Source organism: Blennius ocellaris, assembly GCF_963422515.1.
Source record: "Blennius ocellaris genome assembly, chromosome: 2".
Lineage (NCBI taxonomy): Eukaryota > Metazoa > Chordata > Actinopteri > Blenniiformes > Blenniidae > Blennius > Blennius ocellaris.
This window is the reverse complement of record NC_137651.1, coordinates 30,332,277-30,356,742: the sequence shown is the minus strand read 5'-3', so window position 1 is coordinate 30,356,742 and position 24,466 is coordinate 30,332,277. Positions and strand designations below refer to the sequence as shown.

The following is a 24,466-nucleotide window of genomic DNA, read 5'->3' as shown; positions in this document are numbered from 1 at the left end:
ACGCACACATACTTTGAATATTTGGTGTTTGTAGGCGAGTCTTTGTTGTCGTTATAGTACTACGCTCCAGGAATGGCTTCACAGTGAGGAAACAGACCACAGAAGTGGAAATACTACTTCTCATGTTCAAACTTTACCGTACCTGCTTCCCGAGGTACCTCACGATCTAAATATCACCGTATGACATCAGAAGCAGCGCTAATTTTCATTATACAATTAATGTGTGGGAACGTTTTAATTTCCCAGTTTGAAAGCGTTCAGATTTTTCAAAGTTAGACATGGGAACATTCCTAATTCCCAGTTTCTCATATTAGCACAGTGGTGTTCTGTTGCTGTGCAAATAAAACAGCTGCTGTGAAATTAACAAAGTGAGGAACTGGGCCACAAATAAACCACACTTTTCCCAGGTGGTAACTTTTCCCAGTTCCCAGTTCCCAGTTCGACGGCGTTCAGATGTTTTTCTTTCCAGTCAGAAGTAGGGCCATTCTGATAATTCCCAGTTTCCTACAGATGCTTCATCAGGTTACGTCACTGAACAAATAACATACATACTGTTGAATTAATAAGAAAGTGGGGAACCAGGTAAAAAAAAAAACTGAACTCTTTTCCCCGTTACCAGTTAGACTTAATTCAGATGGTTGTTCCCACTCATGAACGGGACTTTTCAGATAATTCCCAGTTTCTTTACCGATGCATCGTGATGTTGCAACACCGTACAAATAAAATAGCTGCTGTTGTATAAATAAGAAAATCAGAAAACAGCCAGCAAATAAACACTTTTCCCAGATGGTGGCTTTTCCCAGTTCCCAGTTAGACTGTTTTCATACGGGTTGTTCCAAGTTATAAGTGGTACCAATGGTAGTTCCATTTCTTATAAATGCACCAAAATCAGTGTATTACTTTATGAAAACACGCCCCCTACTTCCACAGTTTGGGATTTTTGAAAATACAGGTGAGTTTCACAAAATACTGCATCTGCTCATCAAAGTGCAACCTTAAGTTATGTTTTGCCATGTTATATGGTGAATAAACTTCATTCTCTGAAGTTTCCATCCCGGCAGGAAGTGAACATGATGCGTACAAATGTACAGAACCTCCGGCAGCTGAACATTTTCATGGAATTTCCGTTCAACATTTTGATTAATCTTGCTTATAATGCAATATAATTTAGAAAACTATTATCATAGAATGAAAAGGTAGGAACCAAAATATTCATACATATATATTCGGGCAGATATGTACAAAATATTAATAAAATGAATTAAAATGTAGTAAAATGAAGGGCTCAATATGTAAATGACGTTTGGTTTTTTTTGGATCAATTTATCTTTATTATTTCCAGATTAACAGCTGTGCAAAGACTACAATAAACTCAGATCACAGTTTTCTATTATTGCTCTTAATGCATTTTCCTTGTTTTGCTGACCACTAATTCGCCAGAATTGCTCCTTGAAAATACCACAACTCTGGTTTGGATTGTCCGATTCCAACAAATGAGGTGCCATTCTTTTCATTTCAGAACGCTTTATTCAGACATACCCATATCAATGCCTTTAAACCATTTTGGAAAAAAATGTCCAAGTGCCTCCCATAGGTGGGAGAAATCCTCACGCCTAAATTCTTACCGATGCACTAAAATGTTACATCAGAATACAAATAAAATAACTGCTGTTGAATTAATGAGAAAATGACGAATCGGCAAAAAAAAAAAAAAAAAAAAAAAAAAAAAAGCAAAACGCGACACCTTTCCCAGTTGGTAACATATTCCCAGTTCCCAGTTCCCAGTCCATTTGACGCACCGTTTCTTGTTCTCGTGCAGGAAACTTGGAGGGCTTTAGGACCTGCGCTCATGGGCGTGTGTGTGTGTGTGAGTGTGTGTGTGTGTGTTGCGCCCCTCCCGTGCGTTCCGCTGCGCCGCTCCGAGCTTCACTCCTGCTGCGTCCGTCTGCGCCGCCGCCTCTCCGCCGCCTCTCGCAGCTCCACCGCGACACACCGTAAGTAGGAAAAACTCACTTTTTTTTTTTTTTTACTCCCCTTTCACACTTATAATCGTCGAGACTGCAGCGCCGTGCGGATCTGCGCCACTTTGACTCAGTTTACGCGTTTCTGTTGTTTTGCGTAAAAGTTTCCACCCACAGTTCGTGCGCAAAAATAAAACCACCCTTCCTGCGCTGGCTGCGACAGAGTTCGCCCGAGAAATGAGCTTCAGTCGGCTGATTCTTCCTGGCACTACTTGCCCTCAGTCACCTTTTTATTCCGAATAAGTTCGAGGAAACGCCGGAAAGATCCGCGTAAACAGGTGATCTGGTTTCACCTGAGAGGATCGCCCAGAAAGAAGCGTTCAAATCAACATTTTCACCGGAATTAAAACGTAAAACCAACGTTTTGCTGAGAACTATTGTCGCGGTATTAAATAAAAACAACACCCAAGATGTTTTAGAACGTGAATTCTTCACGCGTAAAAGTCCAAACGCTGCGAGTTGAGGTGTGATCACTTCTTGTGTGACACAAACAAACAAATAAACAATCACTTGTTTGTCCAACTCATTATTATTTTAATGGCTAAAGTAACTTTTTCCAGTCAATTCGTTCACATTGTGGATGAGTCATTAATGTAAAAGTACAGTAAATGCTGAATCTTGAGTGTGATTGATATTTTTGTCCCTTTAAAAGACAACAAAATGCACGTTCTTGTCTAATAGTACACAGAACACTGTCCAAGAGTATTTGTAACTATTCGCCCTCATACCTGGCAGTATTACCAGCCTGTGTTCATCGTCACCGATCAAAACTTCATATTTTAGTTTTGAGTTCCCCGGCATGAAAAGACTGAAGACTTAAGCGACATCCTGATATATTAACTTTTTAATCTGTGCAGATTAATTTTTAAACTGCGTTTCCACCAGTTGTTCTGAACTGATTGTGTGAAATGATGCTGTGATGAACTTGTTTGGTCCCACGTTTCCTGCTGAAGTGAGGAAACCGGCCGTTCCTCCTCCCAGAGGTGGAGCTCGGGTGTGGCGGGCAACGCTCTAGAACAGTGTTTTTCAACCGCCGCGCCGCAGCACACTGGTGTTTCCGCGAGATCTAGTCCGGTGTTCCGTGGGAAATGATCCAATTTCACACTTTTTTCTAAAAAATAATTTGCTCTCACAGCCAACAGTGTGTTGCAGAGTAATCATGTATAAATACTCTTCACCACTAGAGGGCAGCACATAAATTTGCCGGTGAAATGTAAAGTGACAGACGTCAGTGTGGTTCATCTCCACCTCCTGCTACCATCTTGTATCAAAGTACTGTGTCAGTGACAGTGATGGAGAAGTTTTTGAAAACCAGGATCTCAGCTCTTCATCCATCAGGTCCAGGTTTCACACTGAGGGAGGCACTATTAAAAAAAGTACTTTTATTTCTGGATTTATTTGATTCCTGTTGATAAAACTTTGATGAGAACGACTTTATATTGTTAATAGAGGCAACAGAGTTTCACATTTTAACATTTTTGGATAGTGGTGCTGGAGTGCCTCCAGATTTTTCCAAACAAAAAAGTGTGCCTTGGCTCAAAAAGTTGAAAAACACTGGTCTATAGAACAAGTGCAAAAAGAGCTTGACGACTTCTGACACTGCTGCTTTAAAGGTTGTGAAAATAAGCTGCTTTGGTTTGCAGCTCTGTTCATTTTTCTTAAAAAAAAAAAACAAAAACAAAAAAAACAAAATAGAAAACAGTTTCAGTCTGTGAAGTGACTGACAGGAGTTTCTCAACCTGCAGTCTTGGACGTCAATGATCAGTGGAGCTTCACCACTTTATTAACTAAATAATTCCAACCAGCCAATCAGAAATCAAACCCTGTATAGCGTCATCAGGGGGTTTAGCCAATCACAATCAAGGTGGGCTCCTCCCACAATCGGGCAGCTCTGCTCCGGCACATGGCACCACGAGAGGAAGCTCTTCCTCCTCTTCCCAAGATGTGTGGGCGGAGTCAGTCCAGCTCACACAGACACAGCAGATTCTGAATGCAGCTCATAAGATCCAGTATTCAAAATCGAGGAAAAGCTGGATTTGGGGCAATAAACTTTGAATACAATGTTTTTGTACCGACGAGACCGACGTGGAAGTGTTGAAAAGCTGCATAATATGACCCCTTCAAAAACTACATCTTTTTCAATGTTTCTGCCGTTTCCATGGAAACGGACACGGTTTTCAAAACGGCGTTGAGTAAATGTGAAACTTCTCTGCGATGAAGACGTTAAAACAACACATTTTCATGTGAAATGTTGTGCAAATTCATAAACCGAAACACGAATGAGGCACATTACGGAATCTGAACCTGGAAGACTGATTTAAAAAATAAATAAATTGTGATTTGATGTTAAAACATCAAATGACATCAGAACATTTTTGACTTTTTCTTCCTTTTTTCTGTTGCAGACAAACGTCAAAATGCCTTTTGGAATCGGGTCTTTCATAACCGGCCTTATTAAGGTCGCAAGGTGAGCACACACACACACACACACACACACACACACACACACACACACACACACATACACACACACACACACACACACACACACACACACTGCTAACTGTTCCCCTCTCTCCTCCCACAGCAACATCGACCCGGCGATGTTCATCCCTTCACCGGCCGTAAGCAGCCAAACGTTTATTTTTAGCGTCTCCTGGTCTTTTGCGTTCCCGAACGGGACGTTACGACATTTTCTCTACGGCTCCGAAGCTTCCCAGCTTTTCTCCTGACGTCACTTCCTTCCGACTGGTTTACTGCGTCTCATTCGCCAGCGGCAGCCTCGACACCGACGAGGATCTTTTCAAACTCGTCACTGCATCGCCAAACTCCTTCGCAGATATAAACACGAGCGAGCTACAACTGTTTTAGTGGATTTTTGTTTAGCACAAAGGGGGCGACCTTCCCAAGATGGCGGCGCCGTAGGCGCGTCACAGGCGGCACCACGAGGCACCTAGTGTTATATATCTACGGGCGCCTCTTCTCTTCAGTAGCCACCTCTTTGGTCCGTTTTTTTTAAGACATAACAGCGCCACCTGAAGGTAGAAACTGGACGAGTCAGACAAGATTAAAAGTCACCGAAACGATCTATGTTTTTTTTTTTTTTTTTTTTTTTTATATATATATAAACGGTGTGTTTTAGTCGAACGTGACGGTTGAAGTATATTTTTAAGAACCTGAGTTTGTTTACCGTATTTTTGTATTTCGGAATCAGTTGTTACACACACACACACACACACACGCACACACACACACGCACACGCACGCACACTCTTTTCAATGCCTTTTTGTAGCATTTTTGCAAAAGGGTAAAACGTTGGACACTGTGAGCTAACAGGAGATCTTTGTGTGTGTGTGTGTGTGTGTGTGTGCGTGTGTGTGTGTGTGTGTGTGCGTGTGCGTGTGCGTGTGCGTGTAGCCTCCAGCCCGCAGGCCCCTCCAGTTCGAGGAGGCTCACGAGAACGACGAGGAGAAGCAGTTTCGGAGAGTTTTCAAGCAGCTCGCCGGCGACGTGAGTGTTTAATCTCCAGTCTAATCCAGTTTGGGTCCGTCTTCCCACTCCAGATTATATGAGGTGTGGTCGTTTCCTCATGGGTGCCATTCCCACACCCTCCGCTGCTCATCCCACAAATGCAAATAAAACAAGCTTTGCTGCAGTGACAGATTATTTCTCCTCAATCCCCTCTGGTAGTTTGCTCTCAGATGACTTTAGTGGATCTAATCTGTGAGTGTTTCAGGTAATCCAAATAATTTCTGATCAATGATTGTGAAAACTCAGATCATCTCATATATTTGGAAATTTAATCTCGGTTTATTTCAGATTTTCTAATCTTGGCTTTCTACAATAATAATACAGTCACTCAGGACACCCAAGGTCACTTGTACAATCCTAATTCATACTATTACTTCATCTGGGTCGCAGTGCAGATTATTTTTGATAATCTCATCTCGGAGGATTTCAGATGATCCCCTTTAAGATTACATTGGATTGTCAGAGCAGATTTAATATCCTTTCATTTCAGATTATTTCAGAACATTTCTTACGATCGCAGTTGTGAAGAAATCAAGTGGTCAAAATGTCTTTAACATCTGTTGGATTAAAAGTAGCGAGAGATTAGTTGATATGCAGAATAATCCTCTATCTTCTCCTCACCTGTGTCCTCCTCTATCTCCTCCTCCTCTACCTTCCTCATCCTCTATCTTCTCCTCTATCTCCTCATCCGTCTCCTCCTTTATCTCCTCACCTGTGTCCTCCTTCATCTCCTCATCCGTCTCCTCCTTTATCTCCTCACCTGTGTCCTCCTTCATCTCCTCCTCACGTTTCGTCTCCTCCTTTGTCTCCTCACCCGTCTCCTCCTTTATGTCCTCACCCTTCTCCTCCATCTCCTCCTCACCCGTCTCCTTCTTCATGTCCTCCTCACCTGTGTCCTCCTCTATCTCCTCATCCTCTATCTCCTCATCCTCTATCTTCTCCTCTATCTCCTCATCCGTCTCCTCCTTTATCTCCTCACCTGTGTCCTCCTTCATCTCCTCATCCGTCTCCTCCTTTATCTCCTCACCTGTGTCCTCATCCGTCTCCTCCTTTATCTCCTCACCTGTGTCCTCCTTCATCTCCTCCTCACGTTTCGTCTCCTCCTTTATCTCCTCACCCGTCTCCTCCTTTATGTCCTCACCCTTCTCCTCCATCTCCTCCTCACCCGTCTCCTTCTTCATGTCCTCCTCACCTGTGTCCTCCTCTATCTCCTCCTCCTCTATCTTCTCCTCTATCTCCTCATCCTCTATCTTCTCCTTTATCTCCTCATCCTCTATCTTCTCCTCTATCTCCTCATCCTCTATCTTCTCCTCTATCTCCTCATCCTCTATCTTCTCCTCTATCTCCTCATCCTCTATCTCCTCATCCTCTATCTCCTCATCCTCTATCTTCTCCTCTATCTCCTCATCCTCTATCTTCTCCTTTATCTCCTCATCCGTCACCTCCTTTATCTCCTCACCTGTGTCCTCCATAATCTCCTCACCCGTCCCCTCCTTTATCTCCTCCTCACCCATCTCCTCCTTCCTGTCCTCCTCCACCCTCCACTGTCTTCTGTCTTTGTTCCAGTGAGCAGGTTCAGCAGCTCCTTCACATTCCTCCTGCTCGCCTCGTTTTTCTTTCAATCCTCACTTTTCTGACAGGAAGTTAGCAGCTGGAAAAACACCACTTCCCAGTTGGTCTACGAATGAAAGCACAACTACCGACTCCACTGTTTTCTCTAGTTTTAGCTCCCAAAATAAAAGCACATCACAAAAGATTACCGTTTTAATGTGTACGGAATCTGTCAGGCAGGAAGTGAGGTCGTATTTCTGGCATGAAGTGAAACTGATGCTCTGATCTTGTCACGTTGTGAGTTCAAACTGATTTCCATTTAAACGTCTTTTTTTAGTCTGATAGCTTCACACTTTCTAAGGTACATTTCTGCATGTTTGCCATTCATGCGCTTGTAAAAATCAATATTTATAGACCGAACAAATGCAAATACAGCTTGTTTTTAGTGTAGTAGTAACTGAACACCACCTTGTATAGAAATGATTGCCTTAGTTAACCAAAGCTGTTTTGTTTCCAGTGAAAAGCAGCTGTAACATGAGCGTTTGTCCTGTCGGCCTCCGCAGGCACACACACACTGGATGGGTTTATCCTCGGACACACACACACACACACACACACACACAGAGTGTGCAGAGTGCTGCAGGGTGTGTTGCACACAGCCGCCTCTCTCCAGTACATTCCTGCCGTTGCCTGGCAGGGCGTCCCGTGGGGCGTGGCGAGCTTTCCTCTGACTCATCGTCAGGGTGTGAGCACCAGTCAGACCAGAACCGGCTCTGTTTACTCCGGGGGGGGGGGGGCGGTTAGTGACGGTTCCTCCACCCTCCCTGTCTCATTCATATTTGAAAAGCCTCAAATGGTTTGACCCGCTTTTCTAGATTCACCCAGACTGAAAATCCAGTTTTACTCTGAAAGGGCTCTGTGGGAGGAAGTAACTGTAATGGAGTAACTGAGTACATGTTTACTTTTGTGTGGTAACGTCCTGGTACACATGGGGAGAAAAGAAACTTGAACCTCGACGTGCGTGTGCGTGTGTGTGTGTGTGTGTGTGTGTGTGTGTGTGTGTGTCCTCAAGTTCAAGTTTCTTTTGTCTTTGTCTTTTAACGTCTCACTTCAATTCTTTCTTATTCAAACAATAAAAGCTTAAGTGGTTCAAGACGACACGTGAAGTATTTGTTGACTCAACTTCCAAGCGTTGAGTCACAAAGTCGGAAGCGAGTTCAAAGGAAGCAGCTCCGGTGTGGATGAGTCAGCGGTGTGTGCAGGGCTGCCTCTGTGGGGGAATCAAACCCACCCTCTGCTGTGCTGTGTGTCTCCTCAGGACATGGAGGTGAGCCCCAACGAGCTGATGAACATCCTCAACAAGGTCATCTCCAAACGTGAGGGAGACGGCGAGCCGGGGCGCTCTGCTCCTCTCTGCTCCTCTCTGCTCCTCTCTGCTCCTCTTTGCTCCTCTCTGCTCCTCTTTGCTCCTCTCTGCTCTGCTCCTCTCTGCTCTGCTCCTCTCTGCTCCTCTTTGCTCCTCTCTGCTCTGCTCCTCTCTGCTCCTCTTTGCTCCTCTCTGCTCTGCTCCTCTCTGCTCCTCTCTGCTCTGCTCCTCTCTGCTCCTCTTTGCTCCTCTCTGCTCTGCTCCTCTCTGCTCCTCTTTGCTCCTCTCTGCTCCTCTTTGCTCGTCTCTGCTCTGCTCCTCTCCTCTCTGCTCCTCTCCTCTCTGCTCTGCTCCTCTCCTCTCTGCTCCGCTCCTCTCTGCTCCTCTCTGCTCTGCTCCGCTCCTCTCTGCTCCGCTCCTCTCTGCTCCTCTCTGCTCTGCTCCTCTCTGCTCTGCTCCTCTCCGCTCCTCTCTGCTCCTCTCTGCTCCTCTCTGCTCTGCTCCTCTCTGCTCTGCTCCTCTCTGCTCTGCTCCTCTCTGCTCTGCTCCTCTCTGCTCTGTGCAGCAGCTCTGGGCCTCGTGACACTGAAGCTGTAATGTTTGTTTCAGACGGAGGCCTGAAGACAGACGGCTTCAGCATCGAGTCCTGCAGGAGCATGGTGGCTGTCATGGACGTATCCTCCTCCTCCTCTTCCTCCTCTTCCTCCTCCTCCTCCTCCTCCTCCTCCTCCTCCTCCTCCTCAGTCACACCGTTTCAGCAGCTGCACTGCAGTAGAGTCGACACAACGACATGTTGCTCTATGTGTTGCTTCTCTATGTTGTCCTCTACATGAGGTTCCTCTACATGAGGTTTCTCTACATGAGGTTTCTCTACATGAGACTTCTCTACATGAGACTTCTCTACATGAGACTTCTCTACATGTTGCTCCTCTACATGTTGCTCCTCTACATGTTGCTCCTCTACATGAGGCTCCTCTACATGAGACTTCTCTACATGAGACTCCTCTACATGAGGCTTCTCTACATGAGGTTTCTCTACATGAGGCTCCTCTACATGAGACTCCTCTACATGAGGCTCCTCTACATGAGGCTCCTCTACATGAGACTTCTCTACATGAGACTTCTCTACATGAGACTCCTCTACATGAGACTCCTCTACATGTTGCTCCTCTACATGTTGCTCCTCTACATGAGGCTCCTCTACATGAGACTCCTCTACATGAGACTTCTCTACATGAGACTCCTCTACATGAGGCTTCTCTACATGAGGTTTCTCTACATGAGGCTCCTCTACATGAGACTCCTCTACATGAGGCTCCTCTACATGAGGCTCCTCTACATGAGACTCCTCTACATGAGACTTCTCTTCACTCCAGACAGGTCCTTGAGGCCATACATGTGTTTCTAATGTTTCTGAATGAATTGCTAGCGTCCTTGACTCCGCCCCCTGCAGAGCGACAGCACAGGTAAACTGGGCTTCCACGAGTTCAAGTACCTGTGGAACAACATCAAGAGATGGCAGGTGAGTCCAGGAAGCGTCCCCATGCACCTGCGTGGATTTGTATTTTTTTTCCCCCCGATGTAGCCGCGAGGGTGTGTGTCGCAGCGCCCCCCGCACCTAGCTGGCCAGGCTGGGGTACTGCAGCCCTCTCAGAGACTCACGGCGTGGTCCATCTCCCGCAGAACGTCTATCTGAAGCACGACAGAGACGGCTCGGGCGTCATCTGCACCCGAGAGATGGAAGCGGCCTTCAAGGAAGCAGGTTTCCCCCTCAACGACGAGCTGTACAAGCTGATCATCCGCCGCTACAGCGACGAGCACGGCGACATGGACTTCGACAACTACATCGGCTGCCTGGTGCGACTGGACGCCATGTGCCGTAAGTCTCCGGACCGTGTGTGTGTGTGCGTGTGTGTGTGCGTGTGTGTGTGTGTCAGTGATCTGAGTGTGTTCGTGTGTGTCCACAGGAGCTTTCAAGACTCTGGACAAGGGCAACAGCGGCAGCATCGAGCTGGACATCAAGGAGGTAAAACGCCACTTGTCATTATTCTCAGACTTTAATCCACTGAAATGATTCTAAGTTTGGTTTTGAGCGACAGTCAATGATTTCACTCCACCAGAGTCACATTTTCATTAAGGCCCCGTTTACACAACGTTTCCAAGTGACACCTCGAGACTTTCGTAGCACTTCCGACGTCCGTTTCCACGACCACGACGCTCTGAGTCACTAAAATGCGGAATGCTTTGATACTGTTTCCATGGAAATGAGGAAAATGCAACTTTTGCTAAAGCTTTTGGTTGCGTTCTGGGTGCGTGTTCCCACCGCCATGACACCCTGAGCCACTGACATTTCTGGAAACGGCTCGCAAGCGGGACGTTTTTGAAAGCTTCGGACACGCCGTCTCCATGGAAACGGGAGAAACTGTTCTTTTTTTTGAGCAGCCAGCATGTTGACTGCCGTTTCTGCCGTTGCCGTGTAAACGGGACATCATTTTCAAAACGTTGTTGCGTAAATAGAAACCCCTTCTGAAACGAAACCGCCAAAAAACAATGTTGTTGTGTAAACGGGGCCTCAGAAAAGAGCTGAAACGTTTCAATACAAGTGATTTGATGTGAAACTTTTGTGTCCCGCAGTGGCTTCAGCTGACGATGTACTCGTGAGGCAACGAAGGGAACCTTCTCTTCTTTTCATCTCTTTCCTCTTTTGGACTCGGATGTGCAATTTTGTTTGTTTTTTGTGTCGTTTCCATGGTAACGGGACCAAAATACCAGCACTGAGCTGAAATATATCACGAGAAAAATCAGAAGTAAACTCTAACGTGGGCTCAATTATGTGTTTCAGTTGAACTAAATTTTCTACCAGGCAGAGAAAGTTTATGGAGACTTAAAGTTGAATAAAGTTTCACAACTGACCCCGAAGTGCTTCATGTTTATTTGTTCTTTCTTTAATTTAACAGTACGCAGCAGATTTATCTTTTTTCTCTGCTCTTCACCTCGGACGTCTGAATCCTGCACAAGAAGTCAGGACGGGTTCAAAAAACTCACATTAAACATGGGAAATGTCATCAAAATATAAATGCATCAATAAACCCTGAAGTTACCTCCATAAGAGAAATTTGGAGTCTTTAGAGCTTTAGAGCCTCCTTTAGCTTAGGAAACACTGATGCTTCCTTTAGCGTCTCCTTTAGCTTAGAATAGCACAGATGCTTCTTTTAGAGCCTCCTTTAGCCTAGCATAGCACTGATGCTTCCTTTACAGCCTAGCTTAGCCTAGGAAACACTGACGCTTCCTTTAGAGTCTCCTTTAGCTTAGAATAGCACTGATGCTTCCTTTAGAGCCTAGCTTAGCCTAGGAAACACTGATGCTTCCTTTAGAGCCTCCTTTAGCTTAGAATAGCACTGATGCTTCCTTTAGAGCCTAGCTTAGCCTAGGAAACACTGACGCTTCCTTTAGAGCCTCCTTTAGCTTAGAATAGCACTGATGCTTCCTTTAGAGCCTAGCTTAGCCTAGGATAGCACTGATGCTTCCTTTAGAGCCTCCTTTAGCATAGGATAGCACCGATGCTTCCTTTAGAGCCTCCTTTAGCCTAGGATAGCACTGATGCTTCCTTTAGAGCCTCCTTTAGCATAGGATAGCACCGATGCTTCCTTTAGAGCCTCCTTTAGCCTAGGAAACACTGATGCTTCCTTTAAAGCTTAGATTTTCCGTCATTAATGACTATGAGCATATCTAAACATTTACAAACCTGGAAACGTTTTCAAGATTCTGAACATGTAAAAATCACTCTGATGAGGAAAGTTGAACCTGCAGCTTTTCAGCCAAATTTCTCCTTTCAAATGATAAATTAGAAGAGGTGGCAGAGTTAATAACCAGAGATTCAGCGGCTTCTATTGACCAGTGCTACTGGTGGGGATGATAATAAAAGTGAGCTCTGTACACTGAACAAGAATGTCCCAATCAGAAACACCAGCTCACTTTATCAAACACAAAATGTACCTTTCAAACAACAATTCCACTAATCAAGAGAAGAAATCATGAATTTTTGTTATATCAAAGCCTTATTGTAGCTTTCAGCGACAATGTTTAAAACGCTCTGCTGTATAGATAAAAAGGCACTGTACTACATTCAAGAAAGGAGCTTTTACACAGCTTGTGCGAAATTGCTTTTATCACCTAAGGAACATCTCTAAAATTGGCAAAATGTTGCCAAAAAAAGACCTGGAAATGATTATTCATGCTTTCATATCTACAAGACTTGATTATTGTAACTCTGTTTTTAACCCGTCTGAATAAGTCTCTGAACAAACTGCAAATCATTGAGAATTGTGCTGCCAGACCCCCTGCTGAGGCCTCTGGAGCCTCTCCTGGATCCACCTGTTCCAATAAAGTGTCTTTTCTTCACCACGGTCCATCTCCTGTCAGCTTGTGGCTCCGACACTCACCACAGAGCGTCACACTCATCTGGGCTCCAATCAGCGGCAGGAATTACAACCAATAGCTGTCATTGCAGAAAATTGTTCAAACTACTCATATGACCATCAGTTCAGAAATACTATCAACATGATTGAAGCAAAACGATTAGAATTACTAGCAGAGGTTGTGTTTATGAAAAGAATAAAGGGAAACAGGTAAATGTTACCATGTTGTGTTACAGTTGTTACCATGTTGTGTTACAGTTGTTACCATGTTCTGTTACCATGTTGTTACCATGTTGTGTTACAGTTGTTACCATGTTCTGTTACCATGTTGTTACCATGTTGTGTTACAGTTGTTACCATGTTGTGTTACAGTTGTTACCATGTTGTGTTACAGTTGTTACCATGTTGTGTTACAGTTGTTACCATGTTGTTACCATGTTGTGTTACAGTTGTTACCATGTTGTTACCATGTTGTGTTACAGTTGTTACCATGTTGTGTTACAGTTGTTACCATGTTCTGTTACCATGTTGTTACCATGTTGTGTTACAGTTGTTACCATGTTGTTACCATGTTGTGTTACAGTTGTTACCATGTTGTGTTACAGTTGTTACCATGTTGTGTTACCATGTTGTTACCATGTTGTGTTACCATGTTGTCTTTTTACTGTTTGTTGTTAGTAATGCTTCTTTTCTTGTGTAGTTTGTGTCAGTGTTTGTTTTCTTCTGTTGTGTGTCGTTTGTTCTTGTCTTCACACTGACGCGCGGATCCAGGGTCGTCATGCTGCATTCTGACCACCGGGGGGCGCACCTGAGCACACTGAGCCGTGTGCTTGGAGGCTGGGTGCGCTTGGTGCGGGAGAGGGGCGGTGCCGGTCGAGAGGGGCGGTGCAGGAGCGGAGAGGAGATGCTGAGGAGGAACAACAGGTTGCAGTTGCACACTGCGGATCATCTGAGGACCAACACCTGCAGAAAAACCCCAAACTGATAAAAGGTAAACTCTCAGATTATTGATAAATTATTAGTTAATTATTCATCTTTCAACATTTATTTTTTATTTTTTATTAACTGACCAAAGATAACAGATTTAAAAGTATTTCCTGTTTGGCAAAAAAAAAAAAATGTCAGGAAGCACCAGAGAGTCAATGTGAAAGATTTAAAGTGGTTTTATATGTCGTTTCAAGACTTGGTGAAGAGAAAGATGAAGAAGAAGTTGACACTTTATTAGGACTGTTGAAGACGTCACGTGATCTAATTAGAGACCGTGTTGCTCTGACAGCACACTGATGATCACGTTTGTTTTTTTTCTCCACAAAAAAAATCTATATTACAAAACTAATGTAAGGGCAGCGATAGAAACGACACTCAGGAGGCAAACGCTGTTGTTATTGTTTATCTACTGAGCATGTGCAGAAGCGTTTCTGCCGTCTAAATGGAAACGACCTGAGTTGCTAGAAAGTGTCGTTTTTTTTCTTCTGGTCACAAGATGATGGGAGTCGGGGGGTTTTCAAAACCTTCCGTTTTCAGCAAGTGGTCGTGGAAATGGACACCGTGCGTGTGCGTGTGCGTGTGCGTGTGCGTGTGCGTGTGTGTGTGTTCACTTCTCTATTAAGATTCGTTCGGCTCTCTTTTATCCACGGATTCTTTGTTGGTGGTTCCTCTTTACATTCTGAATTAGAATTTCTAACTCAGAATTTTTTTTTTACTATCGAAATCAGACTTTGAATTTTTAAAAGCTGTCGAATTTCAAGTACGTATCTTTTTTGGCTTCTGATTTTTTTCTTCAACATCTAAAAAAGATTCAGTGTGTAAAAATTCAATGTGTCTAAAAATTCAGCTGCAAAAACAAATTCAGCTGAGAAAAAATTCAGCTGCAAAAAAAAATTCAGCTGCAAAAAAAAAATTCAGCTGCAAAAAAAATTCAGCCACAAATACAAATTCAGCCGCACATTTTTTTACAGCTGAATTTTTTTGCAGCTGAATTTTTAGACACATTGAATTTTTACACACTGAATATTTTTTAGATGTTGAAAAAAAAAATCAGAAGCCAAAAAAGATGCGTACTTGAAATTCGACAGCTTTTAAAAATTGAATTTGTATTTGTGGCTGAATTTTTTCGCAGCTGAATTTGTTTTTGCGACAGAATTTTTTTTTTAGGTTGAATTTTTTTCGCAGCTGAATTTTTAGACACATTGAATTTTTACACGCTGAATATTTTTAGATGTTGAAAAATAAATCAGAAGCAAAAAAAAAGATACGTACTTGAAATTCGACAGCTTTTGAAATTCAAAGTCTGATTTCAATGGTAAAAAAATTCAGAATTACAAATTCGAATTCAGAATCTGATGGCACAGTTTTACTTCCATAGACTCTCTCTCTCTCTCTCTCTCTCTCTCTCTCTCTCTCTGTAGGTGTCAAAACCACCTGATGCTGCAGAATCCTGTCACCACCTGCATCTGAACACACACACACACACACACACACACACACACACACACACACACACACACACACACACACACACACACACACACACACACACACACATGGCGAGCCCGCGGTCGGAGCCGCCCGTCCTGACGGAGCAGGAGGAGCTCCACAGGGCAGCTAATCGGGTGATCGACCAGGTGAGTGGTGGAGGGAGACCTGCTGGCTTCTTCCCGCTGAACATGTTCAGTTTGAGTGTTTAGACCAGGGGGGTCAAACTGGTTTCAGTTGAGGATCCACATCAACCTGATCAGATATGGACAAATATCAAAGTCTTTGCAAGAATTTACCAGTCTATTCTGAAATTTACATATTAAAGTTACAACACACACACAAAAAAAACCCTCAGTCACCTGTATCTGGATATCGTAGTTTTATTCAGGATTAAATCAATTTGTCATCATCTGGAAATGTTTTTGAGTTTACGTGTCTAAAGTGTCATTTCACATAAATTGGACACCTTTATTGTGAAAGGTGTTGCGTTATGTGCATTGATTAATTCTGACCAAGGCCGGTTTTGAATGTAATTTTTGCCGATCGAGTGTTTTTAGATCAGCCTCTGTCAGTTTTCATATTTATACTTAAAAAAAAAAAAAAAAAAAAATCCCATGGCGGACCGGATTAGATCCTCTGGCGGGCCGCTTCTGGCCCCCGGGCCGCATGTTGGACACCCCTGGTCTAAAGAGTCCCACCGAAATCAATTCTGTCTATTCTGAAATGTACATATTAGAGGAAATCAGATATTATTATATTTGCAAAAGAAAAAACAAACCCTCAGTCACCTGTATCTGGATATCGTATTCGGGATTAAATCAATTTGTCATCATCTGGAAATTGTTTTGAGTTTACGTGTCTAAAGTATCACTTCACATAAGTTGGACTCATTGTTTTATTGTGAAAGGCGTTGCGTCATGTGACCTCCACAGATGCATTAATTAATTCTGACCAAGAGCAGTTTTCAATGTCCTTTTTGCCAATCGAGTGTTTTTAGATCAGCCTCTTGTCAGTTTTCATTTTTATACTTCACACTTCAAAAATCACATGGCCGGATGAGATCATCCGGCGGGCCGCTTCTGGCCCCCGGACCGCATGTTGGACACCCCTGGTCTAGAAGAACCGGTTCAGCCAAGCGGAGGGAAAAGCTCCAACCTCTCCAGGAGCTCAGTGTCGCCTCCAATCCTCAATCGCATGAAAACTCTTCATGGAAGACAGTAGAGAAAGTTTACACTGTAAACAAACAGGAAGTGAATTCACATGCCTCTTAAGGAATACTGTTATCAGGTTTTTCATACGCCCATCAAAGTACGTGATTAAATGTTCTATACAGGAGCGAAACATGGTTTGGAAAGTGTGAAACTGACCAAAATAACATTGTAATTCTCAATTTAATGCTTAAAAAAGTGTGGATCGGACTGAAACCCGATCACACATGACACCAGATTCTTGAAAATAAACGTGGTCTTATGAGAAGAGTGACGCGTTCTGTAACTGTTATAAACAAGAAATAGCAAGACGTGACCATATTTGGTTTCCTGCCCCATAAAATCTAGAGATTTCTCTAAACTCTAACCGTCTGCACACCGTCCCTGTCGGGTGCGTCCTCCAGAGCAGACAGGCTGGCAGCAGGTCGGAGCCTCAGAGGAATCAGCTGCTTCACCCTGCGCCTCGGGGGACGCCTGTAATCCCACAGCCTGCCACCTGACCACAGCCTCGTTACTGCAGCGCTGGCCCTTTAAGAACACCTGCCTCACCTGGTTGCTATAGAGATGGCCGGTTGCCCAATGGCAACAGTCTGCAGGGAAACAGCCAGCATGGATGAGAGCGTGACACACACACACACACACACACACACACACACACACACACACACACACACACGGAGTTGTTTTCCTTATTTTTTAGTAGTCTTAACCTGAATCAGATCCCAAATTAATCCTAACCTAATCCAAACCCTAATCTGATTTGATCTTGATCCTAACTTTAATCTGATTTGAACCTAATCTCAACCTTACTCTGATTGAAACCTAATCTTAACCTTAACCTGACTTTAACATAACTTCAAAATTACTTTGAAGCAATCCCAACCTTTAGCTAAGTATCATCTAATCTAATCTCAACCTGAGTCTGACTATTATCTAATCCTAACCTTATTCTGACTTTAACTTAATCCTTACTTCAATATCTTCAAAACAGATCTGATTTTAAATGAACCATAACCTTAATCTGATATTAAACTCTAATCTTAATCTGTCATTTGGACTTCGCTTGACGCTGCTCTCTTAGTCTGACCTCTGACCTTAACTCACTTCTGCTTCTCTCAGATTTTACTCTTAATCCTATCCTGAACCTGGCCATGTTGATGATGATGTGCAAACAACAGTGTCAGAACCTTCAAAACAAACTGGAAACCAAATGTTCAGGTTCATTTCTGTAGTCTTTCTCTTGACTCAGGGTTGCCAGGTCAGCTGATTTGGCTCCTTTTCAAATATAATAGAGGAGAGAATTGTAGATTTTCTTCGCACTGAATATCCAAACCCGATTCCTGCTGTTGGGCTGGTTTTTTCTCTCAGACCTGGCAACCCCGCTCTGAGCTCATCAGACCTGGCAACCCCGTTCTGAGCTCATCAGACCTGGCAACCCCGCTCTGAGCTCATCAGACCTGGCAACCCCGTTCTGAGCTCATCAGAGCTGGGAGCCCCCCTCTGAGCCCATCAGACCTGGCAACCCCGCTCTGAGCTCATCAGACCTGGCAACCCCGCTCTGAGCTCATCAGACCTGGCAACCCCGCTCTGAGCTACTCAGACCTGGCAACCCCGTTCTGAGCTCATCAGACCTGGCAACCCCGCTCTGAGCTCATCAGACCTGGCAACCCCGCTCTGAGCTACTCAGACCTGGCAACCCCGCTCTGAGCTCTTCAGACCTGGCAACCCCGCTCTGAGTCCATCAGACCTGGCAACCCCGCTCTGAGCTCATCAGACCTGGCAACCCAAATTTGTTTCTCTCATCATTTTCGTTCAAATTAAAAGCTGGATTGACTTTCATTGGTGCGATTTATTTCAATGTGAAATATATTCATTATGTACTATTAAGAATTTAATGTGTGCTCAAGTGTGTATTTTTGTGTTTTTCAGTCCCTGGAGAGCACACGGAGGATGATGCTCATGGTGGAGGAGGTACACACACACACACACACACACACACACACACACACACACACACACACACACACACACACACACACACACACACACACACACACACACACACACACACACACTTGTATTCTATATTGAATATTCTGCAGTGATTTTGCATTTTGGACTCTAGTGGACAAGATACGTTTTCAGATTATCATTATCCTCCTCCTCATTGCTGCTGTCATCATCATCATCATCATGATCCTCCTCCTGATCATTGCTATCATCATCAATCATCATCATCATTATCGTCCTCCTCCTCATCATTGCTACATTCATCAATCATAATGATCATTATCCTCCTCCTTCTCATCATCATTGTCAATCATCCTCCTCCACCTCCTTATGATCGTCATCATCGTCATGATCATCATCATATGCTATCCTCCTGTTCCCACTGCGATGAGAGAAAATGAGACTGACGCCTCACCCAAGGACTTTGGATGGATGAGGGGAAATGAGGATGGACAGACTGCAGAGGAAGCAACATGACTACTGCTCACAGGAAGCAGCTGCTCTGGGCCTCTTCTCGTTCACTTCAATGCTCGAAGAACCGCTTTGATACACAACCTGCAACACATAATGTCTCCTCTTCAGGGCCTTCTTAGAGTGTGAGGAAGATGCTCTATAATCTGATGTTAGAGGAGGAAGATGCTCTATAATCTGATGTTAGAGGAGGAAGACGCTCTATAATCTGGATGTTATAGGAGGAAGATGCTCTAATCTGGACGTTAGAGGAGGAAGATGCTTGATAATCTGATGTTAGAGGAGGAAGATGCTCTATAATCTGATGTTAGAGGGGGAAGATGCTCTATAATGTGATGTTAGAGGAGGAAGATGCTCTATAATCTGATGTTAGAGGAGGAAGATGCTCTATAATCTGGATGTTAGAGGAGGAAGATGCTCTATAATCTGATGTTAGGGGAGGAAGATGCTCTATAATCTGATGTTAGGGGAGGAAGATGTTCTATAATCTGGGTGTTAGAGGAGGGAGATGCTCTATAATCTGATGTTAGAGGAGGAAGATGCTCTATAATCTGATGTTAGAGGGGGAGGGTGCTCTATAATCTGATGTTAGGGGAGGAATATGCTCTATAATCTGGGTGTTAGGGGAGGGATATGCTCTATAATCTGATGTTAGAGGAGGAAGATGCTCTATAATCTGGATGTTAGGGGAGGAAGATGCTCTATAATGTGATGTTAGGGGAGGAAGATGCTCTATAATCTGGATGTTCGAGGAGGAAGATGCTCTATAATCTGATGTTAGAGCAGGAAGATGCTCTATAATCTGGGTGTTAAAGGAGGAAGATGCTCTATACTCTGGTGTTGGGGGGGTGCTCTATAATCTGGGTGTTAGAGTAGGGAGATGCTCTATAATCTGATGTTAGAGGGGGAAGATGCTCTATAATCTGATGTTAGAGGAGGAAGATGCTCTATAATCTGGGTGTTAAAGGAGGAAGATGCTCTATAATCTGATGTTAGAGGAGGAAGATGTTCTATAATCTGATGTTAGAGGAGGAAGATCCTTTATAATCTGATGTTAAAAGAGGAAGCTGCTCTATAATCTGATGCTAGAGGAGGAAGATGCTCTATAATCTAGATGTTAGAGAGGGAAGATGCTCTAATCTAGATGTTAGAGAGGGAAGATGCTCTATTCTGGATGTTAGAGGGGGAAGATGCTCTATAATCTGATGTTAGAGGAGGAAGATGCTCTATAATCTGGATGTTAGAGGAGGAAGATGCTCTATAATCTGATGTTAGAGGAGGAAGATGCTCTATAACCTGGAAGTTGTGTCTCACCTGTGTTTTCTCCTCCAGAGTAAAGACGTGGGCATCAGGACGGTGGTGATGTTGGACGAACAAGGAGGTAATCTCTTCTACTTCTTCACCGTTGATCCTTCCCTCCACTTTCTCCTTTCATTCCTCTTCCAGGCTTTTTTTTTTAGATCAGCAGGTTTGGACAGACGCTAGTTTCCATTTCATCTTCGCGGCTCACGGTCAGATGTTAGAGGTGTCAGAATCATTTCGTGGTCACTGTGACCCGTCGCCGCACGCCGTCCGCCCAATCAGATCAGCCCTCTGAAAGCTGGTAAACCCCGGAACCGTCGTCCTCACAGAGCAGCTGGAGCGCATCGAGGAGGGCATGGACTCCATCAACAGGGACATGAGGGAGGCGGAGAAGAACCTGACGGACATGGCGCAGTGCTGCGGCCTGTGCGTCTGGCCGATCAGGAAGTAGGTCTGCTCTGTGAGGTCTGGTTCGGTTCCACCCCCCCTCCACCTCCCCTCCCCCCCTCCCCCCGATGGGACTGGACACCGACGACCGTCGCTCTGGCAGAAACACTCGTATGATTTGCAAGTCGCTGTCTTTTGAGTTGTAGGTTTGTTCAGTCGACCAGCTGCAGTTCTTCTTTTATAGTTCATGTTCAGTTTTTTTTCCTGATAAAAAGGTGATTTGTTTTTATTTGTTTGTTTTTTGGGGGGATTTTGCTTTGCCTTCCTTCCCTGCCCCCTCTCCATCCCCCTCCGTCCTCTTCCTCACCGACGCTTCCTCTCCACTTCCCTCGTCCCTGCTTCGCCTCCGTCGGTGTTGCTCTTGACCTCTTTTCTACACCTCTATCCTCCGCCGTGCTCCTCCTCCTCCTCCTCCTGTCATAGAGCAGTTGGAGCGTATAGAGGAGGGCTTGGATCAGATCAACTCTGATATGAAGGAGGCAGAGAAAAACCTGACTGACCTCGGAAAGTGTTGCGGCCTCTGCTCCTGTGATAAGTAGGTGGAGGTGTGTGTGTGTGTGTGTGTTTTGTCTGTGTGTCCTAAAACTAGCATCATTTGTTTGAGTCTTGGTCGCCCGCTTGTTGCTTTGCTGCTTGAAAGACGTCTTAATCTCGCGGGAACGACTTGTTCGGTCACATGGACGGAATACAGAACAGACCAATGGGCACAGACTTAGGTGAGGGTGTTCCCACTCCAGAGCCTTCGTTTCAGCATCAGCCGACAAGTTAACAGACACGTTAACAGACGTTAACAGACGACAAGGAGAGAAAGAGGATCTCAGAGAGAAATGAGTACAACGCAAGAACATCTACGACGTTCTTGTAACCTTGACAAACTGAGACCCCGTCTGCACGTTTTCAAGTGGAAAACGCAAAACTTTCGTCGTGTTTTCGGTGTCCGTTCACACGACAACGGTGCTCAGAGCCACTGAGAAAACTTTTTTTTAAAAGGCCGTCGTCTAAAAAGGAGAAATCGCAACTTTCTCAAAAAAACGGACTCCGTCTCCATGTAGATGGCGGAAACCCTCCTGCGGTGCACCACACTGCGGTAACTAGTTGTTCTGCACATGCTCAGTAGTGCCAATCAGAACAATGTTTCCTGCACCGTGTCATGACTCTCACTCCATGTTCTCCTGGACTTGGTAGTTTTATTTTGACAGTCACCGTAATAACAATCCAACTTGGTCGTCTGTCCACAAGAATGTCTATGTTCTACCATAGTTAATGTTTAGAGCGGCTAGTTCTCTGCTGCGTGTGTGTGTGGTTTCATTAGTAAAACAGACAGCAGCACCAACTAGTGGCCCAACATGGAAACTACATCGTTTTCAGTGTTTCTGTCATTTCAGTGTAAACGGACAAAGTTTTCAAAACGTTGCCCTGTACACGGGGAACTTTCCTGAAAAGAAAACACAAACAAGATGCTTTTGCATTTGAAATGTGTAAACGAGGCCTGGAAGTCTGATCGACGTAACGTCCAGGTCGGGTGGCGTCCAGGTCGGGTGGCGTCCAGGTCGGGTAGCGTCCAGGGCGGGCCGCGTCCAGGTCGGGTGGCGTCCAGGTCGGGTGGCGTCCAGGGCGGGCCGCGTCCAGGTCGGGTGGCGTCCAGGATGGGTGGCGTCCAGGACGGTTAGCGTCCAGGGCGGTTAGCGTCCAGGACGGTTAGCGTCCAGGACGGGTAGCGTTCTCAGTCCAGCACCGCAGGACAAAATCCATTTAGGTTAAAATAAAACATTTAGCTGTTTCTGCTGTTTCAATGATGTCACTGAAAGTCTTAAACTTCCTAAAAGTCAGCTGTTTAAGATAAGATAATCCTTTAACGATCTCACAGACGTCGAATTTTACAATTTTAAACCTTTCTTGTAGTTTGCGCGAGACATTTTTCATGCTGGTTGAGGAAGCTGAGTTCTTCGCCGTTAGCTGTAGCTACTGGAGTGGGCGTGCTGGTTAGCTAGCACATCTGAAGCTCTCAGGGTTTGTGTCCAGGGCCTGTGCTGTCCTGTTCCGTCCTCGCTGACTGTCCTGTCGCTGTGGACCGTCACCGGGTCTCTCTCTCGCAGGCTGAAGGCGTTCGAGGAGAGCGGCCGGTACAAAGCGCTTTGGGGCAGAGCCTCCAACCAGGACAGCGTCGTGTCCAATCAGCCGCCGTCGTCTCGAGTGGTGGACGAGCGAGAGGAGATGGTCATGAGCGGAGGATACATACGGAGGTAAAGAGTTTAATGGCGTGTGTTCTTGTCGCTATTGTGAACAGAGGGCAGGCAGCTGGGCGGGTGTGTTTGTTCTTCTTTACAACACACGGACACCGAATACTACAGCCGCCAGTCGTACAGGCAGCTGGTCAAACACACACACACGCTGCGTGTTTTAGCTGTGTGTTTCATGTCTTTGTCCCTCTCAGGGTGACTAATGACGCCCGTGAGGACGAGATGGAGGAGAACCTGGCTCATGCTAGCAGCATCATGCGGAATGTGAAGAGCATGGCGCTGGACATGCGCAACGAGATCGACACGCAGAACGACCAGATGAGGCGTATCGGGGAAAAGGTACTGCCTCATGCGGAACCTCGGGAAGGTTCACGCTATTGGTCTTTGTTGGTCAACTGCTCTTTGTTCTTTTATTCTACCTGTTTGTGGAGTCGAACCGACACTCACATTCACTCGGCAGGCCGGTTTCCACGGCAACCACTTCAAGGGACAACGCAAGAACTTTCCTGGCGTTTCGGGTGTCTGTTTACACGACGACAGTGCTCAGAGTCACTTTGTGTGGAACTTTTTGTAAACCCTCGTAGGGGGGGGGGGGTTAGTTGCCAATGCCCTCCAACTTTTTTTGCATGACGGTGATTGAAATATCCTTAACCAGGCTTAACCACGTATGAAAAAAAACCAAACAAACTGAAAGAGTCGAGCGCTGGAAAGAATGTTTCAATGCAGACAAAATATATTTTAATGTACATTTTCAAAATAAATGTTTTTATTCGCCCTTGAACTACTGAACATGGTCACCACAGCCGGGCTCTCTAGTAGTTCTGCACATGCTCAGTAGAGCCAATCAGATCAAAGTTCACTCCGTGGTGTCATGGCTCCCGGTTCATATTCTCCTGGATTTGGTCGTTTTATTTTGACAGTCACCGTAATAACAATCCAACTTGGTGGTCTGTCCACTTGAATGTCCTTGTTCTGGATTGTTCTCTGCTGCATGTGTGTGTGTGTGTGTGTGTGTGTGTGTGTGTGTGTGTGTGTGTGGTTTCATTACAAGATCAACAGCGCCAACTCATCTAACGTCATCGTTTTCAGTGTTTCTGCCATTTCTGTGTGAACGAACATCATTTTTAAAATGTTGTTGCGTGAACTCCAAACTTTTCTGATAATGAAAACGCAAAAACGATGCGTTTTCACTTGAAACGTTGTGTAAATGTCAACGCAAGTGCAGAAAAGACCGCGCGAGTTTCGGGAACGACGCGTCGGCGTGAACGTAATCGATGGCCAAATGAAGTCGGCGGTGCGTCGAGTCGGGGGTCGACGTCGGAGCCTCTCCTCACGAACGTTTCTCTTCTCTCGCAGGTGAACGGCAACCTGTCCCGCATCGACGCCGCCAACCAGCAAGCCAACAACCTCATGAAGCGATAG

The 24,466-nt window shown here is 44.9% G+C and overlaps 2 protein-coding genes across 2 annotated transcripts; both read left to right on the top strand.

The window, feature by feature from the left end:
- The first annotated feature begins 1,896 nt into the window (after window positions 1–1,896).
- Window positions 1,897–11,382, top strand: LOC308138629 (calpain small subunit 1-like). Its single transcript, XM_080507838.1, has 10 exons — window positions 1,897–1,994; window positions 4,427–4,488; window positions 4,609–4,645; window positions 5,440–5,532; window positions 8,423–8,480; window positions 9,080–9,144; window positions 9,924–9,992; window positions 10,154–10,349; window positions 10,438–10,496; window positions 11,105–11,382. The coding sequence occupies exons 2-10, from the start codon at window positions 4,439–4,441 to the stop codon at window positions 11,129–11,131; spliced, it is 654 nt and encodes a 217-aa protein (XP_080363964.1). The 5' UTR covers window positions 1,897–1,994; window positions 4,427–4,438; the 3' UTR covers window positions 11,132–11,382.
- A 4,049-nt stretch (window positions 11,383–15,431) lies between these two features.
- Window positions 15,432–24,466, top strand: LOC308142689 (synaptosomal-associated protein 25-like; the record flags this gene model as incomplete). Its single annotated transcript, XM_080513212.1, has 7 exons — window positions 15,432–15,512; window positions 18,504–18,545; window positions 20,388–20,436; window positions 20,687–20,804; window positions 22,901–23,047; window positions 23,239–23,383; window positions 24,401–24,466. 7 exons carry the CDS (start codon window positions 15,432–15,434, stop codon window positions 24,464–24,466), a joined length of 648 nt encoding a protein of 215 aa, XP_080369338.1.

What these genes read in the sequence shown, in the direction of transcription:
- LOC308138629 (XM_080507838.1), top strand. Translation starts at nt 4,439, where the DNA reads ATGCCTTTTGGAATCGGGTCTTTCATAACCGGCCTTATTAAGGTCGCA. An exon ending in GGCCTTATTAAGGTCGCAAG is followed by an intron (nt 4,489 to 4,608) that starts GTGAGCACACAC and finishes CTCCTCCCACAG; the next exon opens with CAACATCGACCCGGCGATGT. An exon ending in TCAAGCAGCTCGCCGGCGAC is followed by an intron (nt 5,533 to 8,422) that starts GTGAGTGTTTAA and finishes GTGTCTCCTCAG; the next exon opens with GACATGGAGGTGAGCCCCAA.